Raw genomic sequence first — 19,648 nt, forward strand, 5'->3', positions numbered from 1 at the left:
GTCAGTTTGGAAATTATTTTCTAATTTCACAATATTCTCGATATTTAGTTTGAATGAGGCAATATTATTTAAACTTACAAGCCAGATTTATATGATGTCCAACTATCTTAAATTAAAATATATCGGTATCTTATGAAAATGGTTAAAACAAATAACAAGAATTTAGGGAGTTTACTCAAATTAAATATGCGCAAAGGTTTCATTCTCAGCAGAGAAACTTGTGAGTGTAACAATAACAAAAAAAGCATTCATCGATCTTTGCATTGGTTCATGATATATAAAAAAACAAAAAGATGATGTGGTATGATTGCCAATGAGAAAATTCTCCACAAGAGACCTTATGACGCAGAAATTGACAGCTATAGGCCATCATACGGCCTTCAACAATGAACAGAACTAATACCTCATAGTCAGCTATAAAAGACCTCGACATCACAAATGTAAAACCATTCAAACGAGAAAGCTAACGTTTGTTTAGTTAGAAACAATCTGTTTCTAAGATCTAAGCTGATTTTGTATTTTGATTTAGTGAGGTTTTTTTTATTGAATTTTAGTTCCTTTTTTCTTTCAGGTGAAATTTGAACGTCAACTCAGGGTTGTAAATATTGTACATATTGTATTTTTAATTAAATTTAATCAACCTGCCATACAGTAGAACCCTTTTTTTATTGACTGGTGAACAAATTAGGCTCTTATCCAACTTTTTATGTCCATTGTATTTTATTTTCGTATACATTAGCATTTGAATGTGTTATAATTGGGAGCCATCAATTATAAGATGGAAAAAAGAACAACAAAAACATCATATTAGCGATAATTTCGCAATAAAATTGTACATAAACCTTTATAAAAGGACAATTGATTATCAGACAGGAATATGATTCTTGTTAAGTGACAAGGAATAGTCTCAGCCAATCAAGAACATGTACTCCCTAAACTATCAATATGTATACACTGTGGAATAAAGATGAAATTGAGAATGGAAATGGGGAATGTGTCAAAGAGACAACAACCCGACCAAATAAAAAACAACAGCAGAGGGTCACCAACAGGTCTTCAATGTAGCGTACACGGAGGCGTCCTTCAGCTGGCCCCTAAACAAATATATACTAGTCCAGTGATAATGAACGCCATACTAATTTCCAAATTGTACACAAGAAACTAAAATTAAAATAATACAAGACTAAAAAAGGCCAGAGGCTCCTGACTTGGGACAGGCGCAAAAATGCGGCGGGGTTAAACATGTTTGTGAGATCTCAACCCTCCCCCTATACCTCTAACCAATGTAGAAAAGTAAACGCATAACAATACGCACATTAAAATTCAGTTCAAGAGAAGTCCGAGTCTGATGTCAGAAGATGTAACCAAAGAAAATAAACAAAATGACAATAATACATAAATAACAACAGACTACTAGCAGTTAACTGACATGCCAGCTCTAGACTTCAATTAAACTGACTAAAAGATTATGATTTCATCATATGAAATGAGAATATATATAGATGATAACCGGTTCTTGTAAAATGATTTGGGTCAAGTAATGGTCCTCATTATTACCAGAATCAAAACACAATACAACAAGGTGTTGATATTAAGTGGAAAAGTGTCACACTCACATTAATTACTTCATGATTATAACAAGTAAATTTATAAAAAAAAAAAAAAATCAATTTTTGAAATATTTTAATATAATTCTTTAACATTTTTTATATTTACTGTTAAATGTTCAACATTTCGATATAGGTGATCAGTTTTATAATGGATGTTACGATTAATATTTACTTTTTTCAGCGATGTAAGTGGCAACATGATTTCTGATATTAACGATGGAGCTTTTATTCATTGCTCTTCACTCTGGAGTTTGTAAGTATATTATGGTATTAATCCATATCACCCAAAAATTCATATTACACAAATAGAGACGACATTTTGTCTTAAAGTATAGATATGATATCCAAGAGTGTGTATCAATCAATGAACTGAAACATGAAATCATTCAAAAATTTCCCAAAATGAAGGAAAATTTTCCTTATGAAATCACCGTATCAAATTGGTTTTATCCGTTACAACTGGTCTGATAATTATTTTAACAACAGAAGTCCACCGATGTACAAATTTCACAAAAACATTGAGATTATACAAATCAAGTTACCAAACCAAAAAAACAGAGGAAGGAGCGAGAACGTGCTTTGACGGTGTGATGAGACAGGCCATTTCAAACTATTATTAATTTACATCTCGGTCCTACTTTAGGTAATGGCTAATCTTTGTTTTGTACTCTTTGGAAGAAAAAAAATTCAAAAACCTTTCCCACATCAAAGCGATGGAAATGGTTTCGGTGATATACCCAGTTTTCTGTGTCGATGATATGAAGGGATTTATTCGTTAAAAAATCTTATTGAGATTTAATTCATTATTTAATTCAATGCACAGCGTATCAGTCGCTGAATGTTGTGAATGTTTCTCCAAACATAAATTGACACATTGTGTCTGTTTCTCCATACATAAATGGATACACAAATTGGATATGCAATAGATACTCTTAGTAATAAACAAAGCATGAATTTTTTCAGGAACATAGGATTCAATCCAATAACAGAACTTGAAGAAAACGCCTTCATTGGCTTGCCTAATCTCAGAACATTGTAAGTGCTTTCAATTTGTATTAAACTATAAAAGGATTTAACGCGTTTTGCCTATAACGTAGAATAATATAAAAGTACAAATAGCAAAAGTATTTAACTAGACAATAAGCTGAAATGCAAGGTATTAGAAGTTTTCTATTCATAAAAGAATGTATTTATGTTGTTTCACAATATTATGAGATTTCAGGTTTAGATTTTAATCATTACAAATGCATCAATGCTTTCGAATTATCTATTTCACAGCCCAAAAAGTGGGTATCGAACTTCGAACTGTCACTTTTAACCTTCGAACTGTCACTTTTAATCTAGTACGTTAATCTTACGTGTCCGTTTATCACAGAACAGGGCTTACATTCATATTATATCAGCATGTTCTCGTCCTGAATGTGCATTTGATTTGCTAGTCCTAGATAGATCAACTGCCTTCTGCAGGAAAAATCATAGCCAATTAAGATCGGGATCTGACGGAATGACATCGAGAGGGATTCGAAATCCCAGCATCAGCGCTGCTATGATAGTGATCACTATAGATAAATAAGGGTATATGTTTATGAAGAAAAAATTACATCAATGATAACATTTTATTACTTTGTATGCCATCACAAATTGGTTCACCTTTATAACAAAACAAAAACATGTTCCAAGGAATTGTTTTTACCAAAATCTCCTTTTTCCAGAATGTGACCCGGGTTTGTACTAACCATTACTAGTGTCTGAGCAGAAGGTTGACGAACCAGGGTTATGTTAAAGAAGTCTAGTCCTTTTTCGGAAAGAAAATTTCATTGGAAGATATAACGACCTTGTAAATAAATATTCCGTATCAACTTCACAAATAATACATGATGATCTTGAAGTATCGATTCTATGTCCTGACGTTGTTTATAATCTTAAATACGTATTATATTGTTCTTTTATATGTGTTATATAATTATTACCTGTACTGCTTTGTTCATTTTTGGTAATCTCTCTCTGTCGTGCCTCATCCTGTCATTGTGTAATTGTGCTACGGTAGTTTTTGTATTCTTGTCTTTCATTATTGTTTATGTTCTTAGTCTATCTGCCAATTTTGTGTTTCTACGATGACGTATTAGTTTGTCTTTATAGTTTATTACATAATGTTCGCTGTTGTACCCCTATTTTTTTACTTTTTTTTTTTTTATTTTAAGCGACTGTCAAAAAATTCAGAGGTTAGACTAGCTATAAAACCAGGTTTAATTCATATTTTCTACAAAAGGAAATGCCTATTCCAAGTCAGGAATATGTCTGTGGTTTTCTATTGATTAGTTGAGCTTTTGATTTTGCCTTAGATAAGAGACATTCCGTTTTGAATTTAACTTGGAGTTATATTTTTGTTAGTTGAATCTTTACATATGTAGTAGGATCTACCATTTTCCTCTCCGGAGATACTATCCGGGTTTTTTTTTTTGTTTTTTTTTGGAAGGGTTGGGGCTGCTTAGATTTTAGTTTTCTATGTTGTGTTTAGTATACTGCTGTTTGTCCTTTTGTCCTTTTTCATATTTTGCCACGGCATTATTAAGTTAGAATGTCCCTTTCGATATATTTCGCCTTGTACACCAGCCGCGTGTTTTGTCTGCAAAAGACACATCAGTTATGCTCGAATCATACAAATCAAACCCAAAATTAAGTACATCGTTAGAGATGAAAAATATACTGGAACTTAAAATTTAATAGGGTCATCCGTTGGAAATGACCAACGAAATGTGTTTAAAAAAATAACATCAAACGTGTTAAAGATACTCTGTTAATGATCACAAAAAAACTAAACGTTTACTTTTCTACGTTGGCTAGAGGTATCTCCTAAACATGTTTAACCCAGCCGCATTTTTGCGCCTGTCCCAGTCAGGAGCCTCTGACTTTTGGTAGTTAGTATTATTTTTGAATTCAGTTTCTTGTGTACAATTTTGAGTTTAGTATGGCGTTCATTATCACTGAACTAGTATATATTTGTTTAGGGGCCAGCTGAAGGAAGCCTCCGGGTGCGGGAATTTATCGCTACATTGAAGACCTGTTGGTGACCTTCTGTTGTTTTCTTTTTTATGGTCGGGTTGTTGTCTCTTTGAAAAATTCTCCATTTCCATTCTTAATTTTAAAGTATTTTTTTTTTTTTCATTTATTACAGAGATTTAAGTGGAACAAAGTTGACAGTCATTAAAAGACGTACTTTCCAACACGTAACAGGTTTACACACATTGTATGTAGTTAAATGAATTCTGAACATTTGTAGTGTTTTCTATAGGTGACATCTTCAGGATCTTTATAATGATTGATTTTTCTTTGGGGTTTAATTTATTTAAAAATTTTAAAAATTAGACTTCCTATTTATGTAAAATTAGCATTCGACATTATGGAGGGATACTGGCAAGATTTAGATATATGACAAACAACTTATTGATTAAGGTGCAGTTCTGCATGTTTTATCTTTTATATAAAAAATAGGACATGCTATTTAAACAATCTTTGCGTTATATCAATTTATTGTTCTTCAACTTTTTAAACATTTGTATTTCTGTTTCTTTAGGAGGACCCTTAATGAGAAATAAAGTTCGAAAGGCACATATAGTGCATCAAATTAAATATAATTGCATGTAATTTGCACAATGCATTATTTAAAAAACTGAACCAAGAAGTCAGACCTTTAGAATTGCATTATTACGTCAAACGAGATGTGTCCTCACACGAAAATATGAAATATAAAACATACGACAGAGTCTACGCGTATACGAAAGTATTATAAGTACTTCTTAAAGATATCATGTTTAACATATAAAAACACTGTCAATAATTTGACTGTTACTTTTTTACAAACATATTGCAAAATGAGCTACAAGGATCACTATAATAAAACTACCTTTATTAATAGCACATTTCTAGTAGTTAACAATATTCCTGCTGAATAAAATATCTCTAACTAACAAAGAAACGAAACATGTCGACAGCAGTTTTTGTCCGATTTGAAAATAAATTATTAATAAAACCATCGTAAAGAACTAATCTTCGACAGAATAATTTTTTTGTTATTCCCTGGCCAGGATTCGAACTTATGCTACTGAGATATCGTGGCACCAAATCGCCTTGCAGTAGGACCGACGCGCTAGACCACTCAACCACCTAGGCTCTACAAAAATTAGGCCGGATGCTACCTTTCCTCGTCAGTCTTTATCAAGCGTCGTAACATAGTAAATGCTATATAAGGCATGAAGATGAAATTTTTATAGATCAGCTCAATTATCTTTCGTACAGGATCTAACAAATTAATGTAGGATGCAGTCACAGAAATACATATATTATAAAAACGTCTAAACCAGTGACAACTCTTCCACAGATTGCATCCATCGGATCCCTGGTGATGGTGATACAGGGCTGAAAACACATTCTGAATATATAATTCGTCTTAATATCTATCAGCCTTGCTTTCTACCTATTTCTAAGACTTGTACAAATAACATTGATATTTCGAGACAATGTATGGTTCTTGTATTTATAATTTTTTTCCGAAATGTAAGAGCAACATAACATCTGATATAAACGACGGGGTTTCATTCATTCCTTTCACTTCCCAGTTCAGTTTGTAAGTGTGTCAGTGTCGATTATACAAAGGGAGTTATTTATAATTAATAAATCTTTTGATATTTTCAAAATTCATTATTTAGTTTATCAGCAATTCAATGCACAGCGTATCAGTGACATCAGTCTCTGAATGTTTTGTATGTTTCTCCCTAAATAGAATGAAAACATAAATGATATTCAATATTAGATACTTTTAATAATTTAAAAAAACATGATTTTTTTTTCTTAGGAATATAGGATTCAATCCAATAACAGAACTTGATGAAAATGCCTTTATTGACTTAACTAATCTCAGAACACTGTAAGTAATTTCAATATTTGAATTAAAATTTGGGTAACCCAATGTAGAAGGATTTAACGCGTTTTGCCTGTTACGTAGAAGAATATGACATATAAAAGTACAAATAGCAAAAATATTTAACCAGGCAATAAGCTGAAATGACAGGCATTAAACGTTTTCTATTCATAACAAAAATGTATTTATGTTGTTTGAGATTATGATTTAATTTTCAGGTTGAAACTTTTAATCGTGACAAATACATCAAAGTTTTCGGACTATCCTTAACAGTCCAAGCCAGTTATGAGAGCCATTGTGTAGTGGTTAGCGCATCGGACTACTAACACAAAGGTTCCTGGTTCAATTCTGTTCCAGGAGAAAATTTCACGGAATGAATTTATGGCTATCCGTTCAAACCATTTGAGAGTATGGTCTTGAGAAACTATGATAGTCCGTTTGAAGGGGTCGATAAATAGTTGACCCGTGTTAAGAGAGAGCATATCTCTTGCACGTAAAAGACACTCCTTGTAAATTTCAAAAAAAAGCAGGCTAATTCTGCTACAAAGGCAGCACTCGCACCCGTAAAGTGGAAAGGGATTAATATAAGTTGCAATTACTTGTTTCCCAATCCACTATAAATAAATATATTTAAATTAAGAAAGTCTTCCTTTGAACTGTCACTTTTAATCTAGCTCGTTAATCATACGACTCAGCGTGTCCGTACAACTCATAAAAGGGCTTACATGCATATCATATCAGCATAGTCTCGTCCTGAATATATATTTGATTTGCTATCTGATTTAACACAGCCCTCATCATAAAATAAATGTGTATAATCTTTGATTTATACTGGAGTGTAAGTCTCAGATCGAAAAAACACCGTCTGCAGGAAAAATCATAACCAATTAGTATCGGGGTCTAACGAAATGGCATCGAGAGGGATTCAAAATCCCAATATCAGTGTGCTATGATAGTGATCACTGTAGATAAATTACTTGCATATCTCTTCTGTCGAGATCTGGCATTCAAATAAGGGTATATTTTTATGAAGAAAACGACTCATCAATGATAACAGATTGTTACTTTGTATGTCATCATGAACTGAATTAGTTGAATTTTATAAAACAAAAAAACATATTCCAAAGATGACGAAGGGTATTTTCTACTAATAATTAATTTCAACCAAAATCCTCTTTTCCCAGAATGGGACCTACCGAATTAGATTTATCACCGGGTTTGAATTGAAACATCACTAGTGTAATTGTTCTATGGTCATTTTGTGTAAGCTTGTCTTTCATTATTCCTTATGTGATTTGTTTATTTGCCAAGTTTGTGTTCCTTCGCTGACGTATTAGTTTGTTTATATATTTATAAATTATTACAAAATGTTCACTGTTGTAACCCTATTTTATTACTCTTTTTTATTTTTTTTATTTTAAGCGAATGTCATTCAAGTGAGAGGTTAGACTAGCTATAAAACCAGGTTTAATCCCCTATTTTCTACATAAGGATATGCCTGTTCCAAGTCAAATTATAACTGTGGTTTTCCATTCACTCGTTGATGTGTTTGAACTTTTGATTTTGCTTTGATAAGGGACTTTCCGTTTTGAATTTTCCCTGGAGTTCTATATTTTTGTTATTTTATCCTTTACATGTGTAGCAGGATCTAGCCTTTCTCAGCACCTCAGATAGCATCCGGGTTTTTTATGGGGTTTTTTTAATTTTGCCACGGCGTTATTAAGTTAGAATGTCCCTTTTGATATATTGTGTCTTGTACGCTAAAAAGACTGCAAAAGACACATCAGTTATGCTCGAATCCTACAAATCAAACCCCAAATACAGTGCGTAGTTGGAGATTTAGAATATAAAGGATTTAAAAAAAAGGGTCATCCCTTGGAAATAACCAACAAAATATGTTTTAAAAAAAAATAACATCAAACGTGTTAATGATACTCTGTAAGAGATCACGAAAGACTAAAAATAAATTTCGTTTATTACAGAGATTTAAGTGGAACAGAGTTGACAGTCATTAATAGACGTATTTTCCAACACGTAACAAGTTTACAAACACTGTATGTAGTTAAATGAACTCTAAACACTTATAGTGTATTCTATAGGTGACATCTTGTGGATCTTTAAAATGATTTTTTTTCTTTGGTGATAATTTATTTAAAATTCAAATAAATCAGACTTCCTATTTATTTAAAATTAGCATTGTGGACTGGCATGATTTAGATGATATGACAAGCAACTTATTGATTAAGGTGCAGATAATGCATGTTTTATCTTTTATAGCAAAAATAGTGCATGACATAAAATAATCTTTGCGTTATATTAATTTTTTTTTCGTCAACTTTTTTTAACATTTGTATTTCTGTATGTGCACGAGGACTCTTGATGAGAAATAAAGTTCGAAATGCACATGTTGTGCATCAAATTCAATTCAATTGCATGTAATTTGCACAATGCATTATTAAAAAACTGAACCAAGAAGTCAGACCTTTAGAATTGCATTATTAAATCAAACGAGAAGTGTCCTTACACAAAAATATGAAATACAAAACATATGACAGAGCCTACACGTATACGAAAGTGTTCCTAAGTACTTCTTAAAGATATCATGTTTAACATTTAAAAACTCTGTCAATAGTTTGACTTTTACTTTTTTACATACTTGTTGTAAATGAGCTACAAGGACCACTATAATAAGTCTACCTTTATTTATAACACCTTTCTAGTAGTTTACAGTATTCCAACTGAATGAAATACTTTTAATTGATAAAAGAAAGGAAACATGTCGACAGCAATTTTTGTTTGATTTCAAAATAAGTTATTAATAAAACCTGATCTTCGACAGAATAAATTTATATAATTTTTATTTATATTTTAGGTTTCTTAAGAACATGACATCAATGACTACACTAGATGGATCGGTATTTGAGCAGTTAAGCTTACTAAGCTACCTGTAATAGCCTATATATATTTCGTCTAAATATCAGCCCAACAATGTCTGATCTGTAAATTTGCTTTTTTGTTCTTCACTGGCTGGGAATCGAACTCGTGCTACTGAGATATCGTGGCTCCAAATCGCCTTGCACTAAGACCGACACGCTAGACCTCTTGATCACCTTGGCTCTCAAAAAAAAAAGATTTCAGTGGCCGGGTGTTACCTGTTCTCGTCAGTTTTAATCTAGCGTCGTAACATCGTCCATGCTATATAAGGCATGAAGATGATTTTTTTAACAGATCAGCTTAATTATCTGTCGAACAGGATCTTACAAATCAATGTAGGATGCAGTCACATAAATAATTATATTATAAGTACGTCTAAACCAGTGACAACTCTACAACTGATTTCATCCAGTGGATCACCAGTGATGGTGATAGAAGGCTGAAAAAACATTCTGTATATATAATTTGTCTAGATACAAGCACAACAATGATAGATCTGTAGATGGGCGGAATATATATAAACACATTCATCTTTATTTTTATTTACATTTAATTTAGAATCTTCGGGTGGATACCAATACAAATGTATAAAGAATTAGGTTTTCCATACTTGTTATCTCGAGAGTACTCGATGAAGGTTATTCTTTAATCACGTTTGGTTCGACTTGAAATCAGCATCATATTAACATTACATATCCTGGTGAATTTCCACTGCGGATATTATCTACCAAAAAGCCAATGAATCGGTACCTGCATGATTTCAATTGTACTTTTTTTTACTGCAAGTTTGCTTTTGATAAATTGTGTGATTTTACTCAATTAAGTTTACATCTCCCCTAGACAAAACAGACCTTTGTTTTATTGTATAATGGTCATTGAATTTTTGGGTTCAACAGTATTTCCCTTATTATGCGTTTTACACTTTTGATAATGTTCGATGAACTTGATTTATGAAACATGTTTCACACGGCATGCGCCCTGATATTGATATTTAACGTTGTGTAAATTAAAAATTCTAGACTTTCCTTTAGGCGTTTCAATTCTTTTCAATTTTATTTCGATTTATATCTTTGTTTGTTTATATTCTGACATGAAGGCATCTGATAATAATTATAATATTTCATTAAAACCAGGGATTTGAGTGGAACATCATTGATGTGTGACTGTGGTCTTTACAAGTTTGCAGAATGGCTGAATAAAACCACTAACCAGTATTATTGGGCATTTCCTGGACCAGTGGGTGCAAAGCAGAATCAGAACCGATATGTCTACTATATAATTGAAAGTTGTAGAGACTCGGAATTCAATGTCACCGACTACCCATATGAATGTCGTAAGTTGTTATATACATTGTACTACCATTGTGCTTTTCTTGTTGTAGTCATATGGTTCAAACGTGAATGTACAAAATATTACATAACAAACTAAATAATCTACAAAATTTAAGTAAGTCCTATATAAAACATTATGAGTACTAATTATAACAAAACAATAAAATCCACTATTTTACACTTTAATTTAATTTGAAAATGAATTAATTAGATGTTCATCAGTTATTACTTTTTATTATGAGTAGGATCAGGACAGGTTCTCCCATCGTGAGAACTGATTTGAATTGATCATTTAAAACAAATTCTTTTCAAATTTATTAAGATTTTTGCACTAAGAATTCGAATAAGAAAAATCACCCACACCAGATCTTCTTTGGCAATTTATAATTAATACTTATCTTTTTCAAACTTAATATTTACTACAAATAGGAAAATGTAAACAATTAGCAAATTGTAAAGATTCAAGAATTGAGCGGGTAACATTTTTCAAAATTGTCATGAAATTGCTGTTTCTGCATTGGTCCTTGTAATGTTTCTAGGCAGAACCCAAGCGTCGAACATCTATTTGTTCTCACTCACGATGGATGGTTGTTGAAATGGATGAAATTTCGGATTTTTCTTATTAGTTCTTATCAAACTAACGTTATTCATTTGATATAACATATGCATAGAAATAAATCGGAAATTGAACTATTCTCATACCTCATATATGTCAACTTTTTGCGGTTTGTGGTTGAAGAAAGTTAAACGAAAAAGATGTCAATCGAAAATGTAGCTCGGAAGGATGTGGATTTTTCCCATTTCTAGTCGAACATATAGATCAACCCAAGAGTAGTATACCGGTGTTTAAAGGTTAAATCGATTGAGAAAAGACAAATCCGGGTCACAAACTAAAACTGAGAGAAACACATTAGCTATAAGAGGACAATGTTCAAGTTTTTCCGTGTCATTTAGAATTACAAAATAAGATAAAAAAAAAAAAAGTGTCTTACGCGTCAAAATGTAAAGTTTGTTAAGTCTTGACACCTATGTAAACGGAAGTGAGTATTAGTCCGTCCCATTCATTGCACTATTCAACTAGTTTGCGACAAAAGATGAATAATTTTTACATCAATTTACTAAGCAGTGATGCAAAAAGTGTCAAGTTTCATACGGTTGTATAATGAAATCAAACGATACGACAAATAAAAAAGAACAATTATAAAAGCTTGTCAGCTAGGGTCCCTAACGTTTAATACCATTTTCTTTATATTTATATTGTTAGCCAACGTGCCTTCTGTGAACTCAATACTCGCCGAAGGACCAATATATCCAATTCCAAATACTAATCCAACTCCGAGTCTGGTTCCAGTCTTCAGATGTAGCTTCGACGATAAATGGACGGGAAAATACAACTATGATGTAAAGTGGGAGATTGATGAGGATGAAATAAAAACGTATTTAAACGTTTCCTTAATGAATATTAACACGACCTTTCTTCGAGATTCTGATTGGACAGATACCCATACCATGAACATGGTGGTAAGGTTAAAAAAAATAAAAACGATTTAGCTAGTTCATCATTTCAACTGCATATATGTCAGCATAAACTATAAATCAAGAGTTATTACAAAAAAGAAAAAGTACTTCTTTTATTAGCAAAAAAAAGGCCTTGATGTTTACACTCATTATGTTTGAAACATAGAAATATTTATTTTGATGATTGCTCGAAAAGGCTTCCGATTATTATATAGATTTGATGTAAAATGACGGGTGCCACGTGTGGAGCAAGATCTGCTTACCCTTCCGGAGCACCTGAGATCACCCTTAGTTTTTGTTGGGGTTCGTATTGCTTATTCTTTAGTTTTCTATGGTGTCATGTGTACTATTGTTTGTCTATTTGTCTTTTTCATTTTTAGCCATGGCGTTGTCAGTTTATTTTCGATTTATGAGTTTGACTGTCCCTCTGGTATCTTTCGTCCATCTTTTATACAAACTCACTGACAAGATGATCATGCCACATTTGGCATCAGTTTTCATAATAGAATAGATCTAAGTACTAATATCACACATAGCTGTTTTATTCTGGATTACATTTTTAAAAAGAACAAATTCAGAGATATGTTAGTATTGTCAAACATGGAGGACATGTATTACCGTTTTCCGGTACGTCATAGAAATAAGAAAAAAACATAGCAAATAAAAGAAAACTGGCGACAAGCATAAATATTAACATATCTAACTATTGTATATATTGTTACTGTCTTCAAATGTTTAACTATGAGTTTAACTCAACATTCGCGAGAATGTATAGTGCAGAGATCATGTGATAAAGTTGGGTAAACGTATATTTTTAGGTTCGATGTGGAATAAGAGTCAACGATTCCGAACATGATAACCAGTTTATTTTCAGTTCAGATTTCAGAGCTGGGATTTTTGTAAGTGGAATATGAAAAAACTTGTATCTATTCACTTCTTTACATGATTTTATAAGTACTGCTTTGACAGCAACAATCTTCTGAGTGTGGTAAATAATACTTGACATGGCAGAATTGTTCTCCAAAACAATGATTTTTTTTTTTAATTTGATTGTTTTAAACTTAAAAAAAGTAATCGAAAAAAAATAATCCGGCCAAAAGTTTTCATATTATTACAGAGAATTGTTGTTAAAATTTGTCTTAGTTTGAATGTTTCATCGAAATTGTTTTGCTTAATTTTTTAGCTTCATATACATAATAGTCAATTATGTTGGTATAGTATTATACGTTTATATTTATATCATAACATTGTTAGAATTGAATACCGGGTGAACGTTAATAATACGGCGAAACTATAAAACAGGCTTAAAGAAATCAAGGATCAAGAGCAAAATGCCACGTTCAATTTTACTGGATCACCATACCATATTATGTAAAACCTCCTCCAGGCTATCGCTTATGCTACATTAATGATAGAAACAAACTATTTATTGAAACAAAACGTATTATTGCTGGTATTCGTTCACAGAATTTTTTTTCGTTTTTTGTGTTGAAGTAACAGAGACGTCATTTGACGATCTTATGACTGTTTATGAGATTTATATATAGACTGGTCAGATATAAGGGGGACACATATGTAACTTTTTTGATTTAGGATGCCATTTGAACCCCTTGTATCTACATTCATTGCTTTCTTAGTAATTTTGAATTTAGAACAAGCTCAAAAACTATAGTTTATTAAATTTTAATGTGAATAATGAAATCATATAAAAAATCTTACTCGATTTATCAATTTTCTGACGTGTTGATTAAATGCATTGTTGGTCATTTGATCTGAGGTCTGAATTGGTCAAAATTCGATTATGACATTCTTATTTTCTTGCTTTCCTTTAAAATTCCTATTGTGACGTCACGAAAAAGGTGACCATGTCTGATGACGTCACGTAGAAAAAACACAAATATCTTTTTAAAATTGTCGTTCAAAAAGACGGTTTAAGATTGTTTGCATATCGTCTAAAATCATTAGAGTAACAGATTCCACACTAAAATAGCGTGCAATACATATGTAACCACTACCGACAAATAAATTTTAAATATTTGTAAACGCTCGTCAGATATCTGTGGATAGATATCGTATCACCACACTCGATGCAGTGGTAGAATTTACATAAGTAATAATTCTAAGATGACGTAAATCTCAATTGAAACAAATAGCAAAAATTTGAATTTGCTGCTTCTCACCAAACATGATTATTTTAAAGGCGTCGCAGAAAAGCCTTGATGTCAGAGTCAGTAGAATGTATTAGGGTTTGTCAACATGCCTGAATTGGGTCATATACCTTGTGGATTAGGGAGTTAACAATTCGATTCGAGTACGAAACATATTTATGCTCATATTTCAGAAATATCTCATCGTCCGGATTGTTAAGCAAAATTTAGAATTGGACGATAAGCAGCCACCTTTCAATTTATCTATCAAATAAAAGTCAAGGTTCGCGTTATCAAGTAATGCGACAAATATTATCAGTGTCTTCCCTTCCTACTTGTTCGGATCTTCCTGTCATAAGTAATCGCAGGGTACTCAGGTAGGCTTCCTTCAACAATACAAACTGATCATTATGATGTAGAAAAAAGTGCCGACAGTTGCATTCAACAATCAATTATTCAATATGTTTGCCATAACACATTCTTAATAATATCTTAACATATGTCTAAACATGATGTCGTTGTCTCATTGGCACTCATACCACATCTCCATATATATATTGTGCTAATTTGACTAAATGACTATTGAAGTTCAATGCATTGTATTGAAATTATTTTAGGCTGACCAGTCGGAGTACATCGTGGTGGAAGGAGAATCAATCAACATAAGTTTGACTGCAACTGTTCCTATCGGATGTATAGCATCAAATGATGAAATAAGATCAAAATGTTTTCAAGATTTTCATATCTTTCAACCGAGTTTCGACAAAAGTGTACTGCAATGCTCTAATCTCTATGGGAGTAGAAATATTGTCTTTAAAAATGAAGTTTGTGGAATAAGAATGACAGATTCGGGAAAGAACGTCAAAAATTTAGAAGTATATGGATTCAGTGATGGTTTGTACAATTACAGAGATCGGTCGACCTATATTAGCATGTATACAACATCGGTGTCAACGCCAAATGCTGTTTGGCAAAATTTCAACATCAGAGATATAAAGGTATGCTCATATGTAAATCGATTTATCAGTAAATTCTATATATTTGAAGGGTTAAATAAGCCACCATTTTCTGCCTCGTTTTTTTAATATTCATGTATTCCATAAGATAAAATTTATAACTCTCTTATGTCATCAAAATATTTTTCTATCGATGAAAAATATATCTACGAAATTATTCATTAAAACTATCGCCTGCTTGATATATCGTTTATATATATATATAAAAAAAAAAGAAGATGTGGTATGATTGCCAATGAGACAACTCTCCACAAGAGACCAAAATGATGCAGAAATTAACAACTATAGGTCACCGTACGGCCTTCAACAATGAGCAAAGCCCATACCGCATAGTCAGCTATAAAAGACCCCTAAATGACAATGTAAAACAATTCAAACGACAAACTAACGGCCTTATTTATATAAAAAAAAAAATAAACGAAAATTCTAACTATCTTCTGTGAAAGGTAACTGTAAAAGATGGAGATGCTTTGGTGAAAAATAGATGTTGCCGTTCGTATAATGATCCTCACATCACCACTTTTGATGGAAAAACCTATCATTACCATGAAGTTGGAGAATTTGTCATGTACAGAAATGACAAAGGTCCATATTGGGTAAGAATCATATCTGACATTAGAAACGAAATACTCTTATATGATATCATATTAGACTGAATAGTTAAATAAAGTTAAAGGGACTAAAGAAAACAATACAACCTCTGTAATTCATTCATCCGTACTACAACAATAAATTACTTCTGCTTGCAATGACACATTCAAAAAATTATCAAACAGTTTAGTATGGGGTGAGAGATATTAAGTATTGATGTTTGAAGATTGAAAAAAATGAGATTATACCTATAAGCCCTTGATTTAAGAATGTCTTGTTACGATTTTACTTCAACGTTATGTTAAAGTCTCTACTTCCTATCACATTTATTTGTCTTCCACCTGTTTTTCATTCGCTGCTAATCAATAGATGTAACCCGTATTCTAAACTGTCCAATAAACAATAACCACTTTGGACGTCAAACTTCCTTGCAATATTATTAGTTTGCTTTGTAAACTGCATAAAAGGCCAACATTTTTTTTGAATATTACAAAGAAGATATCATCTCTTTGCAATTCACAAGAAGACAAAATACTATTGTATATAATATATGTACAATCATGTTAAAGAAAATTGTACTGGTCCATTCAGTGTGACTTGATATTTCTTATCACTCACAGATATATCATTCTAGTCGGATTGCAACATATTTCATTACAAAATAAAAGTTCTAAACAATGTGCGTCCAAAAACATAGTATCCCAATAAGGTGTGCAATGACAGATTAGATTTTCTGTCCCCATTCGTATACATGTATTATTTAAATTCTGTTGGATTAACTGATATCATTGCTCAAGCGAGAAAATCAATCTCGTTGAGATGATCAACGATAAACTATAAGTATCAAATATGAAAGGTTTGTGATTGTTTTGATATAAGCAATCGAAATTATTTAAAAGTTATTTAGCTGAAAGATTCCAAATACATTTAACCAGGTTTGTGGTAGGTTAAAGAAAGCATGATTTTGCTTTACATTTCTTGTTAATAAATAAGTTTCTTTCTTATGATAGTTACAAAAATGTACTTCTATTGTTTCTACTTATGTAGAACTTAATTAGTCAATCTGTCTGTATACATACAATATGAGTTTTGAATTAATCTGGTTTAAATAGTGTCATTGTTAAGAATAGCGTCTACAGATTTGAATAAAACGGGTTTTAATTACCATCTCAAGCCTGAAATAGTAGCATTCCTTATCTAATAGCAAAACTTCAATTTCAAATCAAAGGTTTTTGTTCTTTACTTTAAGGTGCATGCATTGTTCACCAATTGCAATGACCGATCTCCAGGAGCCGCATGCCATTGTGGTGTAGCAATTAGAAGCCGAAATTCCCTTTTCGTTTTACGAACCTGTCAAACAATTTCAAGAAGTAAGAGATATGGCCTGAAAACGCCTCTTGTTTATCTAAAACAATGTGATTCTAGTGATATGTTCATTCAACCGTTGTCAATTACTAAATATAAGGTATGTGTACAGAAAATATTTATAATGTAGCATGCATAATATAAAAAAAATATAATATCTAGCATTTTCGTGAAATATAATTTCATGCAAGGTAAATACGCAAGTATTATATGAACCGCTATATGTGTAAACCATAGTGCTCTTGTGGTTTCATTCAATGTTTCATTTATTCAATATTATGATAAAGCAATATTTGCATCTAAAAGTGTCTTTCATTTGTCGATAAGTGAACATATAAACTAGACTAGGGTAGGAATTATATATAATAAGAGATGATTTGTTCATTTTAATCTTTTCTTATTATGTGAAAAATTTTGAATTGATTGCCAAACTTCAAGAAAAATGTTTCAAACGCGCGAAATTCATACCGCGTGGGGTTTGTTTTGTTTTTTTGTTTTTGTATAATTTTGTGTTGGTTTTTTTTTAAATACAATTCTGAAAACAAAGTTGTGATAACTGACAGCAAATTCGAAATATTCAGATTTCAAAATCGATATGCTTTTGCCTGTGGTTCTTAAAACAATATTCTAAACAATTGTGAACTGGAAAAGGAAATACCTTATTTTTTTAACTCTGATTACTGAGTTTCTACTTATTTATAATTGTTTGTTTTATAATCTCAGGTAACGTTGCCAATAGGAACTGAAATAATTATTACATTTCAACGGTTGTTCATTAGCAGTATAATAATTAAACCTTCATATCATGACATAAACATGGCGAAAGGACTCTGCGGATTTCCAAGCACAACCAAAGACGCAACTGACGATTTCATGCATAGGTATTATGGAGTGGTACAGAATCAACGGACGTTTGCAGATTCATGGAGGTATTTGTATAATCTGAAGAAAAAACGAACCCTACATAGTAGTTTTCTTCTCTATGTGATAACACAATCGGGGATGTAAAATAATTTACTTTTTTTCAAATAAACTGACAGAACAATAGTTACAGATACAACTGAGGGAGACATATATAAGTGTTTCTGTCGTATTTTTTTAAGCATCCTCTGTTTTAAAGCCTTTCTTTTAACATATTATATCATTTCATATGCATATCAAGTAACGTCGTGTCATAACCATATTGCGATTTTTTTATTTTTGTTTGGTGTAATATTGTTTTTTTGGAGAGATTCGTTTATTTTTAGATATCATTAGCTCTTTCTAAACAAAAATATTGTTTTAACATGTATATCTGTAAGTATCGAAGAATAAATTCACATAAAATGAACAGTCGAAAGTCATATTACAAGTTATGATATTCATTATAAAAAAGAAAGTAAGAATATAATATATTCAAATTGAATAATTGAACGAAATTTGATTATTGATATTGAATACTAGGCAGAAAATAAAAGCATGTGTTAGAAAGCAGTTGATACTTAGAAGTCAAATGCTTGCCTAAATATATTACTTTTCATAACTGTTTCCTCCAGATTCATAAGATAAGAACATATTCGTATGTATGTTATGAAGGATAGCAATAACCAGTACTGTTTACTTTCTTTCAATCGAAATCTTTTAAATGACCATTACTAATTGTTTCAGAATCAATGACACTATGGTGAATGAACAGCTCTTTTTTCAAATTCCAATTTTTCTAACTGAAAATTTTAAAGTGCCAGGAATCAACCAGACGCCACCCTTGACTTTAGATCATTTCTGTGTGTGTGGAAAAAAGGAAACAAACCCTCTTTCATTAGATGATTTGAATACTGCTCAATGTCAGCTGACATCCACTACAGATTATTGCGTGGTATCAAGTGCAACTATAGACAGCAGATTGCCTACTGAGTCTCTGAACTGTTTAGCCTCAGGTCGTATAAGGAAACGCTCTGTCAACTCGAAATCATTTAATCGGCGAAGCATTGAAAGCGATGACGGATTAGAATTTCATCCTTTAGCTTACGACGATGATGTATACAGCGAAAATATAACGGTAGGATTTTTTGTGATGTTGTGTTTTAAATATTTTTTTTATGTTAACAGCAATTCTCGAGGCAAATTATAGTATATTTATCAACTAAGAGTCGAAAATATCGCTTTACGAGTTCATATGCAAATCATTGATTTCGGTTATTTGGGTGATTGGTTCTTTTATATGACTTTTATAATTCCA

At 31.7% G+C, this 19,648-nt stretch overlaps 1 protein-coding gene across 4 annotated transcripts in view; it reads left to right on the forward strand.

Moving 5' to 3' along the window:
• Positions 1–19,648, forward strand: part of LOC139520087 (uncharacterized) — an 84,496-nt gene that overhangs the window by 47,371 nt on the left and 17,477 nt on the right. For all 4 annotated transcript variants that reach the window (XM_071312513.1, XM_071312514.1, XM_071312515.1 and 1 more), the window contains 14 exons: positions 1,792–1,863; positions 2,574–2,645; positions 4,786–4,857; positions 6,463–6,534; positions 8,511–8,582; positions 9,401–9,475; positions 10,596–10,795; positions 12,058–12,314; positions 13,130–13,210; positions 15,076–15,456; positions 15,921–16,070; positions 17,315–17,530; positions 18,154–18,359; positions 19,078–19,468. In XM_071312513.1, coding sequence (XP_071168614.1) covers positions 1,792–1,863; positions 2,574–2,645; positions 4,786–4,857; positions 6,463–6,534; positions 8,511–8,582; positions 9,401–9,475; positions 10,596–10,795; positions 12,058–12,314; positions 13,130–13,210; positions 15,076–15,456; positions 15,921–16,070; positions 17,315–17,530; positions 18,154–18,359; positions 19,078–19,468 — 2,317 coding nt within the window. The remainder of the gene's footprint in view (positions 1–1,791; positions 1,864–2,573; positions 2,646–4,785; positions 4,858–6,462; positions 6,535–8,510; positions 8,583–9,400; positions 9,476–10,595; positions 10,796–12,057; positions 12,315–13,129; positions 13,211–15,075; positions 15,457–15,920; positions 16,071–17,314; positions 17,531–18,153; positions 18,360–19,077; positions 19,469–19,648) is intronic.

This window comes from Mytilus edulis, chromosome 4, assembly GCF_963676685.1.
Source record: "Mytilus edulis chromosome 4, xbMytEdul2.2, whole genome shotgun sequence".
Classification (NCBI taxonomy): domain Eukaryota; kingdom Metazoa; phylum Mollusca; class Bivalvia; order Mytilida; family Mytilidae; genus Mytilus; species Mytilus edulis.